A 25665-nucleotide genomic window follows, 5' to 3' on the forward strand; every position below is an offset into this window, starting at 1 on the left:
AAACCCAGAAATGAATGGAGCTGTCCTCTGGCTTGCAGCCCCCATCATGTCATCCTCCGAGGGCCATTTTCCACGCACTCGGTACATTCACAGCTGGCTATCCATTCTCTTTGGGGACATTTGTGAATATGCGTGCCCCAAATCAGAGGCCTGGCTCCCAGGCGGGGGAGTTCACATCCATGTTCATTTCCTCCAGCTTCTATCAGGGGACCCGATCAGTTCCACACCCACCATCTGCTACTGCTATGGGGCCAGCTCTTCCAGGCTGCGTCTCCATGAAGGGCAATCCAAGTGGATTTGCGTTTAATGTCACTAAGATGGACTTTTCCCTGGGGTTCAGAATTTTGTTTCTGGATATCTCTCTACCTATACCTATACCTATATCTATCTGTCTTTAGCTATAGTTATATCTATCTATCTATCATCTATCTATCTATCTATCTATCTATCTATCTATCTATCTATCTATCATCTATCTATCTATCTATCTATCTATCATCTATCTATCTATCTCTATATATCTATATCTATATCTATATCTATATCTATATCATCTATATCTATATCTAGCTATATATCATCTATACCTATATTGATATTGATATCGATATCTAATCTATCATCTATCTATATCATCTATATCTATATCTATTTATATAGATGGATATGCCAGAGACAGTCTGGCAATATTTTCCACCTTTTAAGGCTGGAGGTGAAAGTCAAGGTTGTGTTAGCAGACTGGGATAAAGTTACCAGAATCTAACTGATGGCTTTGAAGGGAATTGTTAGAAATCTTGGGTGTGAAGCTCCTGAGTAAAAGCAGATATTGTCTCTTCTCTTTGAATGCATGCTGACTCACTGTCATTTCCCAGAGGGTTTTTAATGTGCAGAATCTTAAGAGTGGCAGACTCAAAAATGTTGGGATAATTTACTTGTTGGCTTTCCAATGGGAAGCGATAGAATTTCCAACCTTCAGCTAGCCACCTCTGAACACCCGGGATTCCTGAGGGATGTTTGCAAGGAAAGCTCTAGATGGTGGTTTGCCCCAAATCTCTCTGTTAGCTCCAAGCTGGTGAACTGGGTCCTACTGCTGTTCTGTCCTTGGAGTGTCCAGTGGGATCGCTCATCAGCTCCTTCCTCCTCTAGCCCAGATCCCACCCTGGCTCCAATTGTGGCCCCTGCAGAGGGGAAAAAGTCTCCTCCCCAACCAGAGGGGACTTAGAGTCCTTCTAATTACATCATTGGAGAAGAGAGCAGAGCAGAACAGAGCCCTGAAAGAGAACATGGTGATGGGGGAGGGGGAGGAGAGAGGACTCTGCCTCCTACTCAAAGGGGGAGGTCTTAGCTCTTCTGTGACTTAGCCAGTTAAATTTGATGTCAGCATTTAGTGCCTATATCCGCTCTACAATGGCTCCCTGAGGAGAGCTGCTTGGTCTGCCTTGTCCCCTTTCCTATTTACCACTGCGGGCATCACATAAGATGTACTGCTTGGTGTTTTTCTTGGTCTCCCCTGAATGGAAAGCTTGAAAACCAGAGCTGTGCTTTCTTCCTGTTTCTTGCCCCTGCATCTGGCCCAGTGCATGGCACACAGAATTCAGCCAATCTTTGCTAAAATTAAAAAATATATATATTTATTGCATCACTTCAAAGTTCAATTATGACAAATTATAATTATGTGTTGGTTTGGAACCATTTGGGAAGGAATTCTGGCATACCAGAGTGGCAAATACCCAAGTAGGACTTCCTGAGGCCTTTAGGAGATCAGTGTTTGTACTGAATGGATTTTGAGCACTACGTCCACACGCTCCCAAAACTATCAAGAGAACAGCATGATTAATGTCTCCTTAATTCAATAGGACTAAGCCAGGCATTGTGCTCAGAACATTAGGACGAGACATCTCCTGGAAAAGGAGCAGTCTAGTTCTCCTGGACAACCTCTGCCTCCTCCATGCCCCAGTGTGATCTGCTCAGCTCTCAATTCTGCCACCTTGCAGTGAAGACTAGCATAAGTGCAGCTGTCCTTTGAGCTCAGCAGTTCCAGCGTGGAGCACAGGGCCAGTACATCACGGGCAACCCATAGATAAATGAATGAATGAGTATCCAACAAGCATCCCAGATACTTTTCCCTTGTTCAAGGAACCAACTTTATTTTTTCCCCTTGGTTTCAATACTTGCCTTAACTTTTTGAGCCATGAGACATGCTTCTTTGGTAAGCAGCAATTCCCCCCCGCCCCCTTACATTGAGGTTTTGCAGAAAAATCCTATCTGTGTGCTGTATGATCTTTCTGAGGGAAAGATCAGCCTTTGAAAGCATTGAGCATGGTGCCTCACTTGAGGCATCCATAATATTGCATATGACAGCCTTGCCTTTGTTTTGAGAATAAACATACTAATACAAATGTGATTTTATAAGTAATTGTCATAAGAATTATTGTCAATAATGGTGACAAACACAAACCTACAGATTCAAGGAGTTGAATGAGTTCCAAACAGGATGAAACAAAATTGAGACACATTGTAATTAAACATTTGTAAACTAAAGACAAAGAAAAAAATCTTGAAAGCAGCCAGAGACACATAATATATAGAGCAACACCAATTCAAGTCATAGTGTATTTTTCATCTAAAACCGTGGAGGCAGAAGGAGAAATCACATCTTTCAAGTGCTGGAAGAAAAGACTGTTAATGTGAATTTTATATCTGGTGAAACTGCCCTTTAGGGACCAAGAAGAAAGGGAGGAATTCTCAGACAAAGAAAAGCTAAAAGAATTTGTTTTTAGCAGACCTACCTTTAAAAACTGTCTGTAGAAATTTCTTTAGACAGAAAGTAAATGATACAATAAGATTCTGGAGCATCAGAAAGAAGGAACAAGAACAGAAGAAACGTGGGCACATATAATAGACTATTCTTTTCCTCAGGATTATAAATCATATTTGAAGATTGAGACACAAATTCTAACACCATCTGATACTCAAGACTGATATGAAAAGTGAGAAAAACAAAGGGACTTAATGGAAGTGAGGTTTCCACACTTTACTGTAAATGGTACAATGTTGATATTGTGTTGTAAGTCACAGGTATATATTGTAACCACTATGAAAACCATACAAAGAGATATTATAAATTAATCAAGGTGGAATCCTAAAAAGATGTTCAGGTAGCCCACAGAAAAGCAAGAAAAATAAACAGAACAGTAATAATTAGAGAAACTAAAAAGAAAATAACAAAATGGCAGACTTAAGCACTAACATCAATAATCGTGTTAAATGTAAGTAGTCTAAATACACCAATCAAAAGAGAGATTGGCAGTGGATTAAAAACACACACAAATTCCAACCATATTTTGCTTATGAGTATCACTTCAAATTCAATAACAGGTAGATTGAAAGTGAAAATAAATGTACCATGCAAAAATAGATTAAAAAATTAGATAGACATGGCCATATTAGGATGAGATAGACTTCAGAAGAAAGTATATTACCAAGGTTATTATCATTACATGATGATGAAGAGATCAATCCACCAGGGAGATATAAAGATACCAAATGCACCCACATCAAATAAGGGTCTCATAATACATGAAGCAAAAAATGACAGGGCTAAAAGGAGGAATAGACAAATCTTCAACCGTAGTTAGGAACTTAACATTCCCACCCAGTAACTAATAGAACTCTTGGGCAGAAAATCAGCAAGGATATAGAAGATCTGAACAACTTGGTGAACCAACATAATCTGACATTTATTGAACATTACCCAACAACAACAGAGTACACTTTTGTTTTTTTCAAATGTACCCATGGAACATTCACCAAGATAGACGAACTCTGAGGCCATAAAGCAAACATTAATTTTTTTTTTAAATGACATAATACAGAGTATATTCTCTGATCATAATGGAATCAAAGTAGAAATCCATAACACATATCTTTCAACAGGTGAATGGTTAAACAAATTGTGGTACATTCATACCATTGGCTACTATTCCCAATTAAAAAATATATATATATGTGTAATAACTTGGATGACTCTCCAGGTAATTACACTGAATGAAGAAAAGTGAATCCCAAAAGGTTATATAACATTTTAAGAAATGACATTTTAGAAATGAAGGACAGATTAGCGGTTACCAGGTTTTAGGGATGGGAGGAGAGAATTAGAACAGGAAAACATATGGGATCCTTGTTGGTTCAGTATCTTGACTGGGATGGTGGACACAACAACCTATATATCTGATAACATTGCATAGAACTATACACACACACACACACACACACACACACACAAATGACTGCACATGCATGTGAATCAACAATTATCTCAATTTTTAAAAACTCTATTCCTTCCTTTTCCTTATGAATGTGAAATTGTCTTCATGCCCCCAGCACCCACAGCAACTCCTTCTTGGCATAAATTTCTGCTGAGCTTTGAGATACCCTTCCACGCTTTCTCAACAAGAGCTCTTGCAGAAACCCTCAATTTGTCGGACAAGCCTATTGACATCATTATATAAATTATTCTCTCCAGAAGCATTTAACCTGACTCTAATCAAGCCAATGGACTTCACTCCAGTTTAAGAGAAACAATTAAATGTTATAAAGGGAAAACAACAGGCCAGGGTATGGTGTAGAAGAACATTCTACAGAACAAGTGGCATGGAAATAATGAAAAAATGTTGGATAGAACTTTCTGTCAATTTAATTCCAGCTATACACTCATATGCATATATACACATATGACAGATAAAGCAACTATGCAAAATGTTGACAATTGTTGAATCAAATAATGGCTATATCATTGTACTATTCTTTCAGCTTTTCTATTTGCCTGGACATTTTCTTAACAAAGCATCGGTGAGAAACACACTCTGCTGAACCTCCTGGGGACTGGATGATCTTTCAGCTTCCTTCCCACTGTGATAATCAGACACCAAAGTTCAAATCTTGGCTCTGATATTTATTAGCTGTGTCCTCTGGGCCTCGTTTGTTCTCATGTATAAAGATGAAGGCTTTGGAACAGCTCTAAAATTCTATCTTAAGGTCACCAGAAAAGTTGACTCTAAATGTCTCAGTAATCCATCCACATCATGAACTATCCTTACTGCCAGTGCATTTGTCTTCCAAGCTGCATCTTTCAAACAGGAATTCAGAAATTTTCCTCTTCTTCTGGACCTTAGAAAGAGAGAATGAGAGAGAGGAAATATTCTTCAAATATTTGAAAAACATTCTTTGCCCTCACCTACCTCCTTTCCTAAGCCAGTCATTTCCAGCAAGTCAAATCAATACAATTATATTGTATGCTGTGTGCAGTTGTGCATACTGTGTGCAAGCCTCTTTAGCCTTCTCCTGATCAATATTGGGTCATATCTGACTTTCCTCTGTATGCTTTCCAAGGTCTGTCAGCCCAAGGTCTAGCCAATTTGCTCCTATGGCTTTAGCTGCTTCCCTGGTATGTCTTATTCAAGGATAAGTCCCAAATTCAATCAGAATTCCAGACATGACACCATCATTCCCCTTCTGAGCTGCTGTTCCCTGCATATAGAGTTGAATCTGAATCTCCCTGGCTCTTCAGGCTTACCTAGCAAGCTGTGAGTTCTGCCCTACACCTAACACTGGTCTGACAGACACACACCTCAAAACAGCTCGCACCTCTGGAAAGCCAATGTAGGCAGGCATGGAGGGAGTTTGGGAAAGGGCAGACTTGTGCAGAGAAGGCAAAAATCTATGTGTTGAAACTTGGAGTACAAGTCCAGAAAGAGACCAGGTAGTCATGGTTCAGCTAGAAGAGGCAGCTTTTCCACTGGTTGCTGTGTGTGAATGGAGAGAAGATGCTGTTGAATCACCTTAAAAACACAGAAGTGGAGTTTTATTTGGGTTGTAGGTGATTCTGGAAGCCCCTTAACCTATCCCTGCCCTGGAAATCCTTTAACTATAGAAAACTTCTTACAGTTAGAGATAAAAAAATTCTGAAAAACCTGCTTGAATAAGCATTTTGTGTCCATGCATTTAAAGCCGATCCACTGGTCAGCCAATCGCAGAATGTAAGTGTTCTCAATCCCTTGCAGCTTCCACTGTAGACAGAGGGAAGGACAGGGCCTCCGGAGAGGTGGGAGGCACCAAACGAAGAAGAAACCCGAATGGGACTCAGAAGGTACCAAAATATGGCCTGAGCTTTTATTTACTCCCAGACATTTGGGCAAAGGGAAGCTCCTAGAGCAGGCATTTCTCTAGGCAGCTGCAAACAGGTTTTTCTTTTTGCCTCATTTATGAAGATTTTGGGGGTGTCAAAGTTTATTTTTGCAGGGAGTATTGGAGTCAGACCCACATACCCTGAGCATGATTCCTTGACAATGGACAGTGGACTCTACTGTGAGACACCTGGGTTCTAATCTCTGCTCATCCCTTTGCTGTTGTGACTCTCCATCAAGAACTTCACCAAGTCACCATGTCTGCGCTTGCGCACACTAATGCCCACTTTACCGGGGTGTTGTGAGGTGAAGGTGTTGAGATGGTGCATGTGGAATCATGGCATTTGGTACCTGGCTCCTATTAAGTGATCATTCGTTGTCAGCTCTGTTCCTTTCTTCTAAGAGACACCAGCTCAAATCAAATTCAGGTGGACGGAAACTGTCCAGCTGTAAACCAGTAAGCCCTGTGCCCTTCTGAGAAGGCTCTGTCCAAGTGAACAGAGCCACCTAAATCAAGAATTTTCCATTTCATTAAGTTTTCTTTTAATTTTTAAATTTAATTTTTGTTTAAAATATTACAGATGTCCCTTTTTCTCCCCATTAAGTTTTAAGATTAGCCTGGAGACGGCAGGGGTGGGGATGACATCCCTCCTCCTCCCTCCAGGCTAATTGACAAGTTTGCATTAGGCCAAAATAAAGAATATGTGACTTGTCATTTCATAGTATCTGGCATGAAATAAGAAACAAAAGCTCTCCCACTGACTCTTGAAGAATGTGTAGCTTCTTGCTTAAATAATAAGTAATAACTACTAGAGTTAATTTTTCTAACAGATTTCTTCAGTCTTTCAGTGATGACAAATGTGTCAGTGAAGAAACATAAATCAGTACAAATGAATGCGCCCAGTCAGGGTGAGATAATAACAGAAAGAGTCTGCTCTACTAGGCAGTGACCCCGCCCTGCATTTCATCCACCTAATTCCAAGTACCAGATTATCTCCTTTGTAAACTGAATACCCAAAAGGATATTCTCTAAATCTCAAAGAGTCCTACCTTTTCTTGCTCCATGGGTTGACATGGCTGGGTGCCTTGTCCCTAGAGAAAGCTCATTAGCACAAGTGGAAAAGTCTTCCTGGGAACCAGTCCCTGGGAACATGGGAAGAGCTGTCCAGGGGCAGATTATACAAGGAACAACTCAGTCTCCCCTACAGCCCCCCCGTTAGGAGTTCCTCTGTCTCATACACCAGCCTTGTCTCCCCACTTTTAGCCCAATTTTCCCATGTGGGGACACCTATCTAGACAGCTCATGTTAGGAATTCATCCATTTAATATATATTTATTAACACTATATGAGAAAAATAATTCACTGGAATTTGTTAAGTATAGCAAAGAGGACTTTATTCAAGACTAAGGCAATAAGGATTGAGATTATTATAATAGGGGAGAAAGTTTGAATTCAACTCCAAATACAACAGGGACAAGTGTAGATTTACAGCTAAAAGGCAGGGTGAGGGACTGGAATGAGGAAAACCCTCCTTGTGCCTTGGTTAATAGAAAAGAGACTTGGTAATGGCCCATCAGTTTAGAGAAGTCAAGGATTAAAGCAGGAGGAAAATTTTGAGATAGAACTTTCTAGAGCCTGAGCTTTTAATTATTTCCCCCTCTTTGGAAAGTAAACTGCTGATCTTTCTAAGTAGCCCATTACAATTCCTGAGATTTCATTAGGATAAGTCTAGGCAATGAAATCCTTCTACAGCAAAACCCCAAATCCTAAAATGTTATATTTTCTGTAAATGTGAGTATTTACAATATATAAGTTATACATATATATAGTACATTTTCTAAATTCTGTTCTGCTATTCAGAGTAGGATATTTGGGATAGATGTAAAAGATAAATGTATGTTGATGTTTTACAGTATCTCCCGCAGTGTAGCTCCTATTAAGTGGCAGCAATAAATAATAACCACTGGCTCTAATTGCTTAGAGGATTGCCAAGTGATAATCTCTGATATAATTAAGTAAAAGAAACCAATGTTGTCTTTAACCACCTCCATAAAATAATTCCCCAGAGAGTCGTCAGAGCCTTCATGGGTAAATTTACCTCGTAGGGCAAAGTTAGCCCTCTAAGCACACTTACCCTAGGTAGGAAAAGTCAACTGATCCCTATTGTTAAATGAACTATGTGGAGCACATGTTCATTTTTTAATGACTGTATTACCTGTTACCTTCTGTTTTACTTCTGATTCCTAGAATTAGGCAGGGTGAAAATAAGGAGCCTGTGTTCTGACTGGGGCTCAGGCAGTGGGTCCATTAGAGCTCCCAGCCCGCTGGTTTATGAAGAGGGTCCAGGGAGGGGGCATTGCCACTCTGTGGTCTCCATGACTTGCCCAATCGGGGCTGGGTTGGGCCCAGTGAGTGCATGTGTGCCCTCTGCTAGCAGAATTCAAGGAACGCCCACATCTCTCTTCTGACATGCCTGTTCCTGCCAATTAACTATTATAGGCACAGCACGCTAGGCTCCAGCTGTCTTTGGAAACCTCCAAAGGGGATTTTTCTGCTGAAGTTGAGCACATGTTCTATTCTGGAAAATAGTGTGGGTGGGATTCGCAGGAGGCTTTTCCTCTCTGGGCTGCGGGAATATATTTATCCTGGTCTCAGAAGGGTGATCAAGCTGCTTGTCATTATAGTGATTTGTGAGCCATCACTAATAGGAGCTGATCAAGACCAAAAATTCTTCCCATTAGTCTTGCCTTATTGGTGCCATAAGGCAAGCATTATAAACAGTGGTAAGGGTCTTCCTGAGCCTGATAGCCCTGAAGGTCAGGAGAACCTTGTATCTTTCCCTCTTCAAGAACCCAATAACCTTGAGGTGTCTTGAGGAAGAGGAAATGGTTGACAAGTGATAGCCAGATAGAAGAATGTCTACCTGGAAACCAGCCAACAAGCTGCATTTCTGTCAGATTATTAAACTACCTCGAATATACTACCTATGAAAATAAGACTTTTCTTTCCATTACATAATGATTTCCTGTGGCTCTCTCCTTTTCTTCTTTCATGAATTTGATTGCTTGCTGATGTTTCAGTAGTTTGGTTAAGAAGGCTAGAATTTTAAAAAGGGAAATGATAAACCAGCTTTGAACACTTCAATCAGATTGCAGACTCTTTAAATTCAGTCAGTCTCTATTAACTCTTCTGATGTGAATTGCCCACATTTGTCAGGGTTGGCTCCTATTTGTAGGCAACTAATATTATAGCCTTGAGGCTTCTCTTGGTTTTAAGATCTTTTTATACTGCCAGAATATATTGACCTTTTTATTAAATACAGACGGTTGGAGTTTTCATTGGAGGCAGGCAATTTTATGAATTAATTAAAATTATGTGTTGCTGTATAATTCCAACTTAAGTCACATGAAATGCAGTATCTGTGGAGTTGTTTCACTATGGCACCATTTAACTCAAGTTGCCTTTTATCAGAGTTTGTGATTTCAGAAAGGAACTTCTTGATTGCAAGAGTGATTGCAGCGAATCACCCAGAGGGAAAAACCTTGGGAAGCTAAAATCATTCAAGGCAATAGAGCACCATAGGATGAATGCCTTCCTAAAATGCCTTCTCTCTCATCTTAGTGTCCAATTTCTTATCTTGAAAATGATTTTATGGTTATAAGAGCAAGACAGGCCTAGAGAAAAACTATCCCATTTCAAGTGCTGACTAGTACATTGTCATGAATGCCATGCAAGGCCTGTAAGTGTCAATTTTATTCCATTGAAAGTAAGAGTAATGTGGCCACCCATGTTAATTCACCCTCTGCAGGAAAGATCTTGCTGTTTGTAACCCTGGTTGGACTGATTTGACCCTAACTCTATGCCTAATATTTAGTAGTAAGTGCGTTTTACCTACTTGAGACTCTTCCTGGTTTTTAATTTTCTGTAGCTCCTCAGCCAAGGGAGTTACCAGAATAGACAAGCATGAAATTAATTTTTCATAGTCATTTAGTGATGAATCACATGCTCATAGCTCACTTCCATCGGGATGTGCTTTTATTCTTTTGTTGCTGCTCCCTTTAGACCCTGGTCCAATCCCCAAGTAGAGAGCTGGATGAAATAAGCCCCTTCCTCACTTGCATTTCAGGCTATCTTAAAGTGGTGTTTGGAGGGGCAGTTCTTTCCCAATGGGCTGAGAATCTTGAGCTATACCAGCCTTCCTATCTGTAAACATCCATCTAGCATTTATTAACTGTTCTAGATTGTCATTTTCTTATTATCTTCATTTATGCCCACATTAATCGATGTGCATGCGAGCATGACCCTCTCCTAAATTAAAATCAATTCTTAAAGCTTTGTTTCCTCTCCAACTCTTGGATACACAGTAGCATATTATTCTATCAATATGAACCATGATAGAAAAAGTGCTTAAGAACACACATCTGACATTACTTGCCCTAGCAATGAGCATAAGAGGCATTGGAGAGGAAGGAAATGTACCCACTGGTGCTCCCAGAGTGGGTTTTGTTTATTTTCAGTGTTTCAGAGCTTCCAGTGGGTTGGTTTAACACACCCTCCTTTGTTCCTTCAACTAAGAATCATTTGTTGAGTATCGACTATGTGTAGATATAGGTAATTTCCAGGGATTCAGTGGTCCCTTCTTACAAATTGGACAGGAACTATTCTCTCCTACAGACGAGGCATCTGCTTATGGTGCTATTTCATCACTTGAGTGGCAGGAATGTAAACCCCTCACGTCTAGGCATCCTCTTAACAGCCCAATGTCAAGTTATACTAATATTCATATTCTGTGTTGCTGTCCTGGGTGCTGATTCTTATTGTATCAGAACTAGATACAAGTACAACATCTCTGACTCTTTTCCTACTCAACAGAGTTCCTTTTGTCCTTAACAGCACCACCATCTTTCCTCTCTTCATGGCAAATCTAATCTGTAACTAAATCATGGTTACTGTCTCTCACAGTTCATCTCAAATCTCTATCATTTCCATTCATCTCTCGCCCATTGCGTTGTAATTGCCTCCTCTTAATTGGACCACATTGCTCCAGGCTCTTGACTCCAATTTACATAATCCCTGTGGTCAGTCTAAATGTTCCTAAAGCATAACTGCCATTGCTTCCTTCCCCTGCAGAAATAGCTAGTAGTTCCCCTGGAAAGCAGAATGAGGATGGATCACAATTCTAACCTTCTATCTATATTTCTTTTCACTTATCCCATGGCACAGGAAAACTTGCCATTTCTCCCAAATCAACAGTCTCTACGCTCTCAGATCTCACTGCTTATGTGGCTCCTTCTATGCCCAGTGCCCAAACCTTTCATATTCTTCACAGCCAAACTGAAGATGTTCCAAAATCCCCCAGCCATAAGTGATCTCTCCTCGTAATTCCCAAACCTTTTGCAACCTCTATTACTTTCTACCTGATAGCATATTCACTTATGTAATAATGAAAACCACCATGACCATCAGCTCCTTCTATGGATTAATTAATATGAGCCTGTTGCTCTGCTATGCGTTTGTGTATATTATCTCACTTTATCATTACCAGTGAGGCTGGTGTTATGACTCTTCTCTACAAGTAAGGAGGAAACTAAACCACAGAAAGAGAAAGTAACTTGCTAAGCTTGCACAGAACAGACAGAATTTAAATCAGAATCTGCCAACTACAAACCTTATGCTTTTCATGACTTTGCTTTCCATGGACATATATTTTAATGTCTCCTACCAGTTTCTATCTACCAGCAGAAAGGTAAAAAAATGCCCTCTCATCTTATGGGTCTTCCATAAGGTAGAACTTCATTAAACCTTTGAACAAATGCCTCCTGACTCCTTATGCAGTTTCAGAAACTTCCAAATTTTTTAAAGAAGACATTAAATGATAAGAAATTGTATTAGCTATACAAGGGAGCCAATAGATACATTCAACGTTAACTTTATTCTCTTCAATTCTTGGGAAAATTTAGAAGCATTTGGACCAGATGTGATAAAATATTGGTTTTATCTATTCAAATTTGATTTAAAACAAAAAGACTGAAGGAGAAAACTCTAAATGGTAAATTATTGTAGATGCACACACCCATACATTATATTTTTGTCCACCACAGAGACACAAACAAGAAAGGACCTGGCAAGTTGAAATCTGAATGCTTTTAGTGTCTGTGGCATTTTGAATGGTCTATATGAATACTTTGATTTCTTGTGTCTATATCCAGAGATGGGTAGACCTGTAAGGACTGGTCTAGAGAGACACAGCTTCTTATCTTCATGCTTTACTTGAGTGAGAAAACATTGTCTTGCTATTTTCTCTGGTCTAGTTCAAAATCAGGACACTGTGCAAGAGCAGTACCCTTTGTGCTCTGTCTTCAGTAAGCATGTGGTTGAGTTGGAGGTGGGTTGTGCCCCATACTCTTCCCATATATTGTTGTCATACAAGGTAGGGATAGACAAACATTTGAAATGACTGTACTCGTTTTGTAAAATATGCACCATTTTAATTGAGGTTCTGTGACATGAGCTAAGCTAAAAATTCACTGTGGTTTGCTCCTATTTTAAACTCCACACATAGGGACTGGGCCTTGCATGTTGTAAGATATTTGAATAGCATTAAGTACATTATTCCTTCTTTCTGATGCTGAGGCTTTGAGAGCCAGGCATTCCCATATTGCAACTAATAATAAATCAATAGGCAGCTCATTTATCCTGGTGTTACAAAGAAGTATATTCTTAGGTTAACATAAATCCAAAAGAGTTCTTTACAAACCAGAATAGGATAAAGCTAATAGAAATCTAAAATTACTTACAAGGTATTCTTTTCTTTCTTTTTTTCATTCATTCTTTCTTCCTCTTTCCTTTCTTTCTTTCTTTCTACTCTTGACCTTACGTGCCTATCAAACCATGTGAAGCAGTTTATATCCCAGGCTTTTGCTCTCTTAGTGATCATCCCTGCTGAGAAAAGCAATTGTCTAATTTGACTTTTTAGCTAACATTCAAGGTAGAAAATTTAATATTAAGCTCTTGCAAATATTAATTCTACCACAGCAAAGCTAAACATTTTTATTAACATCTTCCTTGCATCTAATATTTTCAGAACACAAATAATTGTTTTAAAAATTTCTCCTGGATTACCCTTTTGAGAAATACAGATTCAATTGCCTAGTTGCACAATGACACACAGAGAGACCATCCAGCTAAAACCCGATGCACACAGGAATTATTAGAACCCATTTAGGAAAATAAATCACCAGACTTCCCCTTCCAGGCCATTTTTCTGAGGCCCTCAGCCTTAGAGAAAGAAACAATAGGTTTACCTGAACAGAACACAGTTGCATTTTGTGCATTTCCCACTGTCCTGCTGCCGTTACCACCATGAAGTGTAACCAAGAGGGGTAGACTGTAATCCATGCAAGTACAAATATTGCCTCCAGTTGGGATGTACTTTCCAATTCACAAAGCTCCTTCACACCATCATGTTGCATAACTCTTGCAACAACCCTCTACACGGAGGAACAGGAAAGTACCCCTCCAAGAACTTCAGTCTTCTACCAGTAGTTGAATGCTTGGTGAGTGGCAGAGTCAGGACGTCAAGCCCTAAGTACAGCCCCTTTTGTCGCTTTACCAAAAGAGGGTTCTTCCCATGTCCAGGGACCAGAATGCATCCTAAGAGTTGCAAATAGAGCACGTGCTCTTCTCCACCTTGGCTTCCCCACCATTATCCGATGAGGGGCCAAGCACCCAGTAAGGGTGAAAGCCATGCTGTGGTTATTTTAGTAATTCACTTTGAAAGAAGCTTCAGATGTAATGAAGAGGTAAACAAGCATACCAAGGTGTAATGTTTTTGAATCGGTATTTGGTGGCAAACTATCTGCAAAACTACTGTGTGGCTTAAGAAGGACCTTACAAAATTTCCAAGAAAAAATTGTAAACACTTCTAGATATCGAGTGTGAAGTTAAAAGGTTTCAGGACAAGACAGGCCAAAGAGGTTTAACTACTAATTTTAACAGATTTCTTGCTGTATATGCAGAAACATTAGCACAGGAATAAGGACTGTGATTTTACGATTGATTATGAGGCTTCCCACTCCTTCTAAAAAATAGTTTCACTGGCAACCACATCATTTCTGTCTGTGGTTATCTGATCACATTTAGCTTCTTTTTTCTTGTATGAGTCTAGCTCTGGGGTCTAAGCTCTAGACTCTTCACCAAAAATTCAAAGCACAAAGAAGTCACTTCTTGAAACATAAATATCTCCTCATTGGTAAAGCAGTTATTATTTTCCATAATTTTGCATCTCATTTGTATTATGCTGTTGAGGTAGGTTTTAAAGCCTCAGGAAGCAATGTTGGGTGCTCAACTCCTATGAACAACAGTAGAACCTAACGAGTAAGTCACTGTTCATAAAATCTAACTTCTCACAGTATAATGATGAACTTCTTGATGATAAACCATTAATAAGTTCTAATTAATGTAAATTAATATTTTGGGGAGAAAAGTTGAAATTTTCTATTTTCTCGTAACAGTTTTTTACATTTAAGTGGCAATTTGTAGTTTATATAGTGCTTTCACATACATTATCACATTCGAGATTTGAATATCCATCTAAAACTGATATACCCAATAACTGAATGTATAAGTAATAAGCAAATATAGAAAAAGATTAAGAAAATGTAAATATCTATGTGTTTCTATCAGTTCATTTTTATACAAGTTCTAAACTGTGTCAATAGCATTGTGATTGTAGGCAATATAGAAAATAATTTTTCCCCTCTGTGTTATTAGAGTTCAACAATGTAGAAACCTAAATGAGTTGTTAGAATGAAGTAATTCTGGAAATGTATTCTTCTGTTCTCATTTCCAATTTGCATAAAGTTGCTGAATTGTTTATGACAATTTTGGTTTGCATAGAAACCTTGTTAGAAGGTAATTTACCTTGGCAGATTGCAAACTCTAGTAAACAATTTTTTAAAACATAAATTTTTATTTAAGACAATTTTAGATTTACAGAGTTGCTGTGAAGATAGCACAGGGTGTTCCCGTATATTCTTCATCCAGTTTCCCCTATTACTAACATCTTACGTTAGTATAATGTATCTACTACAACTGATGAATGAACTGTGATACATTATTAGTCACTAAGTCCATACTTGATTCAGATTTCTTTAGTTTTTACCTAATACCTCTTTTCTGTCACAGGATCTCATTCAAGAGACATTACATTTGGTCTTCATGTCTCCTTAGGCTCCTCTAGGCAGTGACAGTTTCTCTGGCCTTTCTTGTTTTTTACAAATTTGACAATTTTGAGGAGTACTGGTCAGGTATTTTGTAGACTGGCCCTCAACTGTAATTTGTCTAATGTTTCCTTTGATCAATCTGGGGTTATGTTTTTTGGAAGGAAGAACAGAGATAAAGTACCATTTTCATCATTATATCAGGGCAACTATTACCGGCACGATTTATTCCTGTTGATGTTGACCGAAAGCACCTGGCTGAGGAAGTATTTGTCAGTTTTCTCCACTATAAAGTTACTTTCTTACCCTCTTCCACACTGTCCTCTTTGGAAGGAAGTCACTGTGCTCGGCCTCTACTTAAAGAGTGCGAAGTTATGCTCCACCTGCCTGAGAGTGGAGTAAGTACATAAAATATTTGGTCTAGCAGGTATTTTAAAATAAAAAAAACTAGGATGATTCCACAAGTTCAAGATGTCAAAATAGGAAAGAGGAAATCCATATGAGGAAGCCAGGAAGTAAGGAATTTAACATGATGATTTCAGCTAGGGTATGAGGTGGGTTCGTGCTCCTCAGCAAGGGTGTAAAGCCTCATGACTTGAGATACATTCCATTCAACTCTTTCCTGCTCACCAAGTTCCTCTGGAAAAGTGAAGCATTTGAACATTTTGAAACTATAATGAAGTCCAGAATCCTTTTATTTTTCTCCTGGGATCATCCATGAATACAATAACTTCATTCACTGCCAATGCTTATCCTGCAATAATGTTTTGATCTTAAAAATGCATAGTTCCCAGGTTTTCAAGAATTTATTGTCTCTTCTTGGGAATGTATACAAGTGGACATGTGATAGGAAGAGGTGCTATATCTCATTTCTATAGGAGTAAAATGAGATAGTGATTAAGTGATTTGCTAAAAATCTTTATAATCAATGATTTCCATCTTCACCATTCAACTAAAAGTGCTGTCTCAAAATCCTCCAAAGATTTACTTGTTACCAAATACAATGGCCTTTCCTCCTTCTTGTTCTCCTAAACCTTTCTGTTGTATTTGACTTGGTTATCTACCCTCTGGTATTAGACAGTTACTGTGTGTAACAAACCATCCCCAAACCCAGTGGCTTAAAAAAGCAAGCATTTATTACTGCTCACACACCCGGGGGACAGCTGGGGGTTATCTAGGTTGGGTTCAGCTGGGCAGCTCTTTTTCTTGTGAAGATCTGCTAGTTGGCTGGGGAATCACTAGTCTGTTTCTCACCTTTCTCTTGAATTCATTTTAGCTATAACATCTTTTTTACCATGGCAGTGGCAGAAGAAAACAGAACAATTAGCAACATCTGAGGTCTTTAAGAGCTAGACTCAGAATCGGCACACGGTCATTTCTGTCACATGCCATCAGTTAAATCAAGTCACACGGCCATGGGGGGGATACATCTATTGTTCAATGAGGTCAACACATAGCTAGTGTGTAGGTCCTCAGATAAGTGAAGAATTGGGGTCAGTGATGCAGTAATATCAGTCACCACATCCTTATTTCCTGAAACACTCCTCCCTTTTAAACACAGTGCTATCTTGACCCTCTCACTTTTTAGTTCAGTTCTTCCTTCAATCTCAGTACTGTCTGTAGACTTTACCCAAGGCTTAGACTTTCAGTCATAAATTCTCCCGTGTGTGCTCTTCTTAAGAAAGCTTATCCGGGATCAGGCTCTCTAATTCCCTAGTGGTCATTTCTAGTTTACCATTGGCCATTTCCATATTTCCACTTGGAATTGCTTCAACTCCTAATCTTTGGTCCCATGCTCCGGTTAAATCAGTGTTTCTTTCCAACACAAAGCTGTATCTCTAAAAAAGACTTGGGTCTTTAGATCGTGTTTGATATGAATGCAAAACAAAAACCAAAAAAAGCCCTAATAAAAACTTTATCCAACATTAATAGGAATTCGACATCTTAAAAACTGAAAAGAGAACATATCTGAAGGAATACAAAAATGACAAGAAGAGCATTAAAACCATTTCCTATGAGAAATGATTAAAGTTATTAATAATTTTTTTAAACCTAGAGATTATAGGTTTCATAACACTATTCAGATAAAGTATGTGGTATGGAAAGACCTGAGGTTTTTTATCATTTTAGCAGAACCACACCCAATGGGTAGATTCAAGGGAGGAAAATTTCAGCTTGATATACCGAATAAATTTTCAGTAAAAAGAATTCTACAGAAACAGAATGAGCTGATATCTTTATTTTTCATTTGTGTCACTCCTAAAATGTCTTGCTCTTCTTTCTCGCAATAATCTATCAAGATCTTGTCTATCTTTCAAGGCTTATCCCAAGCTTTCATTCCTCCATAAAATCTTTCCTGACTACTCAAATCGTATTGATCCCTTTCAACTTATCTTACTAATCTCCTATCTCATCCCAACTAAATTAAGGGCTATCTGAAAGTAGAAATATGACATACTATTTTATGAGTCCAAGTATGAAACACAACGCTGAGCTTATCATAAGCATGCAGTAAATTTGTACTGGCTTACTGTTCGAGCGCAGATTTCCTGCTCTGAAACCTGGAATCACTATACATGGTTAGAATTTAAACCAGATTTAAACCCTCAAGAATCTGATCATTTCACACTGATTTCGCAAGAGGATATGGTTTCTGATTTTAATAACAGCCCGAAGAAAATAACAGATTTTGCCATCACTTGCCATCCAAGGTTATATTTTCCTACTTACCAAGAAAAAGGCACTGAGTCCTCTACAATCTTCAATTTATAGCTCTGGATAATTTGTTGGGAGTAGAAGTGTGCCATCATTTCTTTGTGTCTGAAAATTATTTAAAATAAAAATCAACTGGTGACTGGGAATATGTGATGTGGAGGGACACACACAACACGAGAGCTGTCACTCTCATTTTTATGCAGGTCTTCCTGTTGTCATAGTTACCGATGGACTCAAAGCAATTTCCTTCCCAAATCACACTCTGTAAACCTTCAGTAAAAGTAAGCTATTCTTCATGATTTATTTTTCTCTCCCAGTGAACAGAAGCTAAAAAAACAGCATCAATTGTATGGTTGTTTTTACACTTTTAGCAAGATTTTAAACAAACAAAAGGAATAAGAGGCTTAATCAAAATAAACACCTCTGATTAAGGCCTCGCCTCATTTGTTCAGCAACGATTCACCGCGTAGCTAGGTACTGGGGCACAGCTATGATTATGGCCCAGCTGCTGCCCTAAGAGATTAGAGCTCTGTCAGGGACAAACAGGAGTAAGGGATGCATTCCAATGAAAGGCAGTTAATTAGAGCTATAGTGAAGGCAGAGTACAGAGATCCCGGGAAACAAAAGGGGGACACCTTGTAAAGTTAGGGGCCCTGGTGCAGCAGAGCGAAGGGAGGCTTCCAACCTGTGAGTCTTGGAGCACTTTTCCTGGGAAGTTTAGCAAATGCATTTTCGGTCACTTGGGGTACAAAACACCGATGTTACCCTGCAGGCTGGGCTCAGAAGCAGTGGAGTGAGGAGGCCAGCGCCCCACGAGCGGAGCGCGCCCACCTGCTAGCCTCACACAGCCTCTCCTTTCTGCTCCGGCTGCAGGAACTCCTTCACAGACATCCTCCGCGCCATCCTGCTGTCGCTGGAAGTCCTTATTGAGGATCCGGAGCTCCAGATAAATGGCTTCCTTTTAATCATAGACTGGAGTAATTTTTCCTTCAAACAAGCCTCCAAACTGACACCTTCCATTCTCAAACTGGCCATCGAAGGGCTGCAGGTATGTGCAAAGACTGTGCCATACGAGGCTGTGTGTGACAATGTACTTTTCTCTTATTGCAGCCAGGGTAATATTTGTCTTTTAGAGTGGAAAAAGAAAACAGATAAAATTCACCTGTGATAGTCTGTGTTTTTACCTCAGCCTGAATTTAGATGTTTGGTGTGTGTGTGTTTTGTAATTAGACTTCATTTTCATTAATAACTCTAAATTACTGTTACCACAGGCACGAATTACCTACTGCAGCAATTATGCATAAAGCTCGGAGATATTTATCCAAACTCATCTGAGAGTTTACAAAAATTAAAACTAGAAAATAACTGCTTTATGAGCATGTCCTATATAGAGGTGGCATGGGAGCTTTCCAGGGTTTCTAGAAGTATCTCTGTACCCCGGAAAGGCCCCTGTGGACGCTCACTCCCTAGTATGCAGTGTGCGCAGCGTCTGTGCTGAAGCAGACCCCTTCATGCAAGCAGGGGAAGCGGGTGGAACCCTAGGTCCTGTTTGCGGGGACATCGTCAAGCCCTTGGGGCCGGGCCTTCTGTGCTGTGTGAAGGCAGGGCAGGCAGTCTCTGGGCTCCCTTCTACTTTTAAGGACCACCGATTCTATGAAAAGTGTTAACAAACTCAGAGAGGTGATGCTGCTTAGCTTCTTGGTGGCACATTATTATAGTTCAAAAGTAAAGGCACAGTTGAGGGAGATTCAGAATCAGCACAAGTAAAGCTAATGTCCCTTCTTAATTTTCTAGTAAGACTGACTCAGTGAGGTGAGCCCCCTTCCACTAGGATGTTGGATGTTCTACTGAGTTGTACACTTCAAACGTGTATGGTTTTTTGACCCAATGTCACCCCCAATAAATTCAATAAAAAAATTTCAGTCATTGTTCCAGCTTCTCTAGGTGCTTTGGTTTTACTTCTGGGAATAAAATGCTGTGCACCTAAGTCTCCACTGAACACTGAGCATGCAGATGGTGCATGTTTCAACCAATGAAAATGAAATAATAAACCAATAATAATTTTAAAAAGAGGTGCAAGACTAGAAGCCCCATTTCAATCACCCGTCCTACTCTAGTGTGAGGAGGAATTAGTGGGTCTGTTTCTCAAGCTGGGGCTTATGCCTGTTTGGCCCCCAGCAGCTGTCTAGTGGCCCTCTGAGAATCGTGCTTATTGAATGGGCCTTATTTGATTGAAATGGTTTCCTACTCCAAGGGGAAGCGAAGGGGAGCAGGCATTTCAGAAGAGGAGGAACAGCTCCCCACTGTGCCAGGAGTGCTCGGTGGCCCTGGGGGCTACATCGTCTGGTGTATTGGGGGTGCATTTTAAAGGTTGCTTTTGCATTTCTGGACTACATGGAGGGTCCTGCCTTGTGTTAAAATTCCCAGCCACATTCCCATATGTTCTCTACTATCAATCACTTTCTCTTAACTCTAACTCCTGGTCTCCAACTTCCTCTCATCTAAGCCTCTGAACATTTGATCTCTCTCCCTAAAGCTTTTATCAAAGGGAGTTTTAAAGTAAGCTGCAAGGTTTCTTTCATGCCCTATAATTATGCTGACCATATTTCCAGGATTTTCTGGGGTAGTACAAGCTTCATTTAATTCTATCTTTAAAAAAGATAATTTATTACATGTATAAGTAGCTGTGATTCAAGTTCTCTGTATTTGTAACTTGTTTTCATAAATCAAGAAGGAAAATGTCCTTTACCCAACCTTGTGTTCTAGTTTTTCTTTCTGAAAATTGTGTGGATTACATAATATGTCCCTTGCCAAATTCACTAGGCTGATGTGGGGCTTACTGAGTTAATGCATGTGAATGTGCTTAAAAAGGTAAAGCTATATATAAGCCTATAAACTTTTTTACAAGAAGTGCTAGATGACCTTCTGAGCCTTCACTTATCATGTAGCAGGACCTGGGATAAACTCTGCAATGTCCTATAACTCTGGTAAGGGTGTAGCCTCTACTGGTAGAAGAGGAGATGGTTGAGGCCAGGGTCAGAGTGGAGAAAATGGAAATCCTCCCATCATCTCACAGAGCAGTGGCCTGGGCCCTTTTATTCCCTTTTGCAAAGCAAGGTAAATTCACCTTGACTGTGAGGAAGCATCAGGCCATCCCGGAATCAGGCTATCTGGATGGACATGCAGCTTTTTCTGGGAACTCTGCCTGCCCAAGCCCTGAAGACCTGGGGACACTTAAAGAGGTTCAGTCCCTCCTGCCAGGAGAAATAGCCAGTGGCCACAGGGGACACTGACCTGGGTGTAGCTCCTCCATAGGATGCAACTCCCTATGACAAGTAGCTTGTTTTAGTAGCTGTGAAGAAGCCCTCAGGGTCACTGCTGTGAGTAGTCAGCTCTGAGCAGCCACTGACAACTTCTCAAACCAGACTATCCTCTCTTGGGCTTTGGGGACATTCAGACACCATGGTCACACCTCTGGTGGCTCTCCCAGTGACCTTTCCTCATGGCAGGGATAGTTTCCATCTCTAATGTAGCCATCAACCCCTTTTGACATTTCAAAAAAGTGATAATTGCTACTAAGCAGAATGTATGCCTTCATCGTCACACTATTGTACAAGGAGGGTCCCATCCAGGTCTCCATGTGTCAGCCATGAAGGTTCAAGATAAATTTCACAACACTGGCAGAGTGAAGACACAGACCAGTGGAGAAAGGGAAAGCTGTATAAAGCAGTGTCAGCGAGAAAGGAGAAGCCACCGCTCTTTCTTCCTCCTCTGCATCCTCAGAGAGGCCCAAGGAGGTCAGGGTGTCTGCTAGACATGTGGGAGATTGTGGGGCAGGGAGAGCCCATGTTCCAGGGATGGAAACTTGCTGCCCTGCATTTGTAGGGTAGATGTAAGTGGCCTTGTCAGGAGAAATAATCAGACCACTTTTGGGCCAGGCCATCTGGTTGGGGTTTCAGCTGTTTATCGGAGTTGTCTAGGATTACCTGCTGCTCAGCTCCTGGAGAATTTGGGGCCATTGGATATGACAGCCCCTCCTCCAATAAGTAATATAACCCCTCCTGCGGGGAAAAGGGGCTTGGGGACCACTGTTCAGGCAGTGAGAAGTTAAGGTCATTTTTGGACATTCTTGTATCCTGCATCACAACCTAGTTCCAGAACACTTAGTTTTAGCGCTGTGACCTCCCTTCTTAGTTCTTGATAAGATAGTCGTTCAATGAGACATTCAATTACTAATTGTTATAGGTTGGGTTTTCCAGTGAGCAGTTTCAGACACAGAGATCACATGCAAGAGATTTATTAGGGAGTGCTCTTGGGGTCAACATTTGTAGAAAAGCAGCCATGGAAAAACGTTTGGCAGAAGGAGAAGTTAAGCTGGGATTCAGTCACTGCCAATGAAAGTTTCAGGATTCTGAAGCTATGATCCTTCAGAGTTGTCCCTCACTGGGGCCAAGGCGCTGGGCCTTTATATCCCCACACTGTACAGTCCTTGTGTGCAGGGTGCCCTGGGAAGTGGTTGTGAGCCTGGGCAAAATGGCTCTCTTCAGCTTGAGTCCCCAGAGGGCACTGTTATCTGAGGGCTTTCTCCTGGTAGCACCCCTAGCCTCCAGGGAATAAATCTTTAGCTCTGAAGGAGGCCTGACTGCATGTGGAACATCTACTGCAATAAGTAATAGATATTTGGAATATCTTGTAATGTAATGAATCATGATGTTTATCTTTTTTCCCCTTGGCTACAATTTACCCCAAAGTGAAGTTGATAACAGGTAATATAGAGCTGATGGGCACTGGCTAGCAGCCTGGTGACAGTCTTCTATTTAGGTCTATCAGTGGTATTTCTATGCTCCAAAAGGCAATTATATGCTTATGAAGGAGCACAGGCAATACAATGGAGCAAAGATAGTCTTTTCAACAAATGGTGCTGGAACAATTAGATATCCACTTGCAAAAAAGGAAAGAAAAAAAAGGATCTGGACACTGACCTTACACCCTTCACAAAAATTAACTCAAGATGGGTCACAGACTTAAATGTAACATGCAAAACTATAAAACTTCTAGAAGGTACATAGGAGAAAATCTATGTGACCTTGGGCATGGGGATGACTTTTTAGATACAACACCAAAGGCAGAATCCATGAAAGAAATAATTGATAAGCTGGATTTCATTAAAATTAAAAATCTCTGCTCTGCAAAAGACAATGTCAAGAGAATGAGTAAAAAGCCACTGACTGGGAGAAGATATTTCCAAAAGACACATCTGATAAAGGACTATTACCCAAAATATACAAAGATCTCTTAAAACTCAACAATAAGAAAACAAATAATCCAATTTAAAAGTTTGACCTGAACAGAACGCCTCACCAAAGATGGAAAATAAGATACAAAAAGTTCCTTCACATCATGTGTCGTCAGGGAAATGCAAATTAAAACAATGAAATATCACTACACAACTGAATGACCAAAAGCTGGGACACTGACAATCCCAAATCCTGGCAAGGATGCTGAGCCGCAGGAACTCCCATTCCCCACCCGTGGGGACGCACAATGGTACAGCAGCTTTGGAGGACAGTTTGGCAGTGTCTTAAAAAACACACTTTCACCATATGATTCAGCAGCCTTGCTCCTTGGAACTTACCTAGAGGAGTTGAAAATTTATGTGCATGCAAATATCTACAGCAGTTTCATTTATAACTGCCGAGACTTGGAAGTAGCCACGGTGTCTTTCAGTAGGTGCATAGATAAACAAACTATGGTACATCCAGGCAATCGAATATCACTCAGTCCTAAGAAGAAAGGCGCTATCGCACCGTGAAAGGACATAGAGGAACCTTAAATGCAAATTGCTAAGGGAAAGAAGCCGATCTGAAAAGGATGCATTGTGTATAGTTCCAACTATGTAACATTTGGAAAAGGTGAAACTGTGGAGACAATAAAAAAATGAGTAGTTGCCCGGGATTGAGGGTGGAGCAGGGAGGGATGAGTGGGTGCAGCCCAGGGGATGTACGACACTGTAATGATGGATACGTGTCGCCACACATTTGCCTAAACCCATAGAATGTACAACATCAAGAGTGAACCTTGCCCGGCCGGCGTGGCTCAGCGGTTGAGCATCGACCCAGGATCCAGGCGATCGGGGTTCGATTCCTGGTCAGGGCACATGCCCGGGTTGCGGGCTCGATCCTCAGTTTGGGGCGTGCAGGAGGCAGCCGATCAAGGACTCTCTTATTGTTGATGTTTCTCTCTCTCTCTCTCCCTCTCCCTTCCTCTCTCTGAAATCAATAAAGATATATTTAAAAAAAAAAAAAAAAAAGAGTAAACCTTAATGTAAACTATGGACTTTGGGTGATGATGCTGTGGCAATGTATGCTCAATTGTAACAAATGTTCCCCTCTGGTGGGGCATGTTGCTAACGGGGAAGCAATACATGTGTGGGAGCAAGGGGCATATGGCAAATCTCTGTATCTCAGTTTTGCTATGAACCTAAAATATCAACTTAATTTTTTTAAAGGCAATTATACTGTCTCTGAGAACAACCATCAAAACGTGATATGTGCATAGAACTTTGGTTATACGCTTCACAGGCTGAGTTAATGAGATATAGGAGTGATCGTACAGAAGACCGCTCTTTAAGGGATTATCAGGTTTTTATATCAAAAGATAGCAGTATCAGCTTGTCATGAAATTCTAATATTCCTCCTTCCAGAGCAACACTTTGAAGAAATGTCATTGTTTAGAATATTAAGTTGCCCCAGTTACATAAATATTCTATGAATATTAGTTCAAAGAACTCTAGTTAAAAACAAATTTTGAGAATGCCTGGAAGTCCTTTTCTTTTACTCTGCCGTTTGATCTCTTAAACGTGGTCAATAATGCCTACAAGAGCTGTTGGATCTCTTCATTACAACTTGTTAAATTTTAATCAAACTAAAAGTAATATTTATGCCACCAATTTAATACAGCACAGCATTAGTCTCAATTCTGCTGGGGAATTCTGGCAGAATGAGCAAAACGGTGAAGTCTTGCTCCTGAGTTTTGTAATGTTTCCAAAATCAATTTTTGGAATTATTTAGTGTAAATCCTTGCAGCCTAACCATTACAACCAACACGCAGCATTTATCCATGTTCAGCCAACCCAGACACTTACAGAGCTTACTGTGCTGAAGTGTTTTACTTAGGAAGAGGTATAGCCTTGTGTCCTATAAGTTTTTTACAAAGTATTTTACTCCTTTTAGGACCCAGGCATTTGTTAAGGGTTTAGAGACGTGTACTTTCACTCACCAGAGGAGATCTAGGCAGCAATTCCCCCCCCCACACACACCCTTATTTCTGTGCTCGTGTGTTTTTTCTCTGGCCAATCACTTTATCAACTCATTGTCTTTATTCAAGGTTTATTGCATGACCATTTTTGTTGTTGTTAAATATGGTTTTATCATATTTATACCAACTTTGATTCAAACTCTCCCAACAGCTTTGAGCCAGGCTAGTGGAAAGGGAAGTCCGTTGCTTTTGCAGCTCTTAACCCAAGGGTTGGAGGAGGTTGGGA

The 25665-nt window shown here is 40.2% G+C and overlaps 1 protein-coding gene across 1 annotated transcript in view; it reads left to right on the plus strand.

Annotated features, from left to right (window-relative positions):
- CLVS1 (clavesin 1) overlaps nucleotides 1-25665 on the plus strand; it is a 106739-nt gene that overhangs the window by 26661 nt on the left and 54413 nt on the right. Inside the window, exon 2 of the mRNA XM_016198894.2 lies at nucleotides 18996-19170. Coding sequence (XP_016054380.1) covers nucleotides 18996-19170 — 175 coding nt within the window. The remainder of the gene's footprint in view (nucleotides 1-18995; nucleotides 19171-25665) is intronic.

This window comes from Miniopterus natalensis, chromosome 16 (assembly GCF_054644295.1).
Source record: "Miniopterus natalensis isolate mMinNat1 chromosome 16, mMinNat1.hap1, whole genome shotgun sequence".
NCBI classification, from domain to species: Eukaryota; Metazoa; Chordata; class Mammalia; order Chiroptera; family Miniopteridae; genus Miniopterus; species Miniopterus natalensis.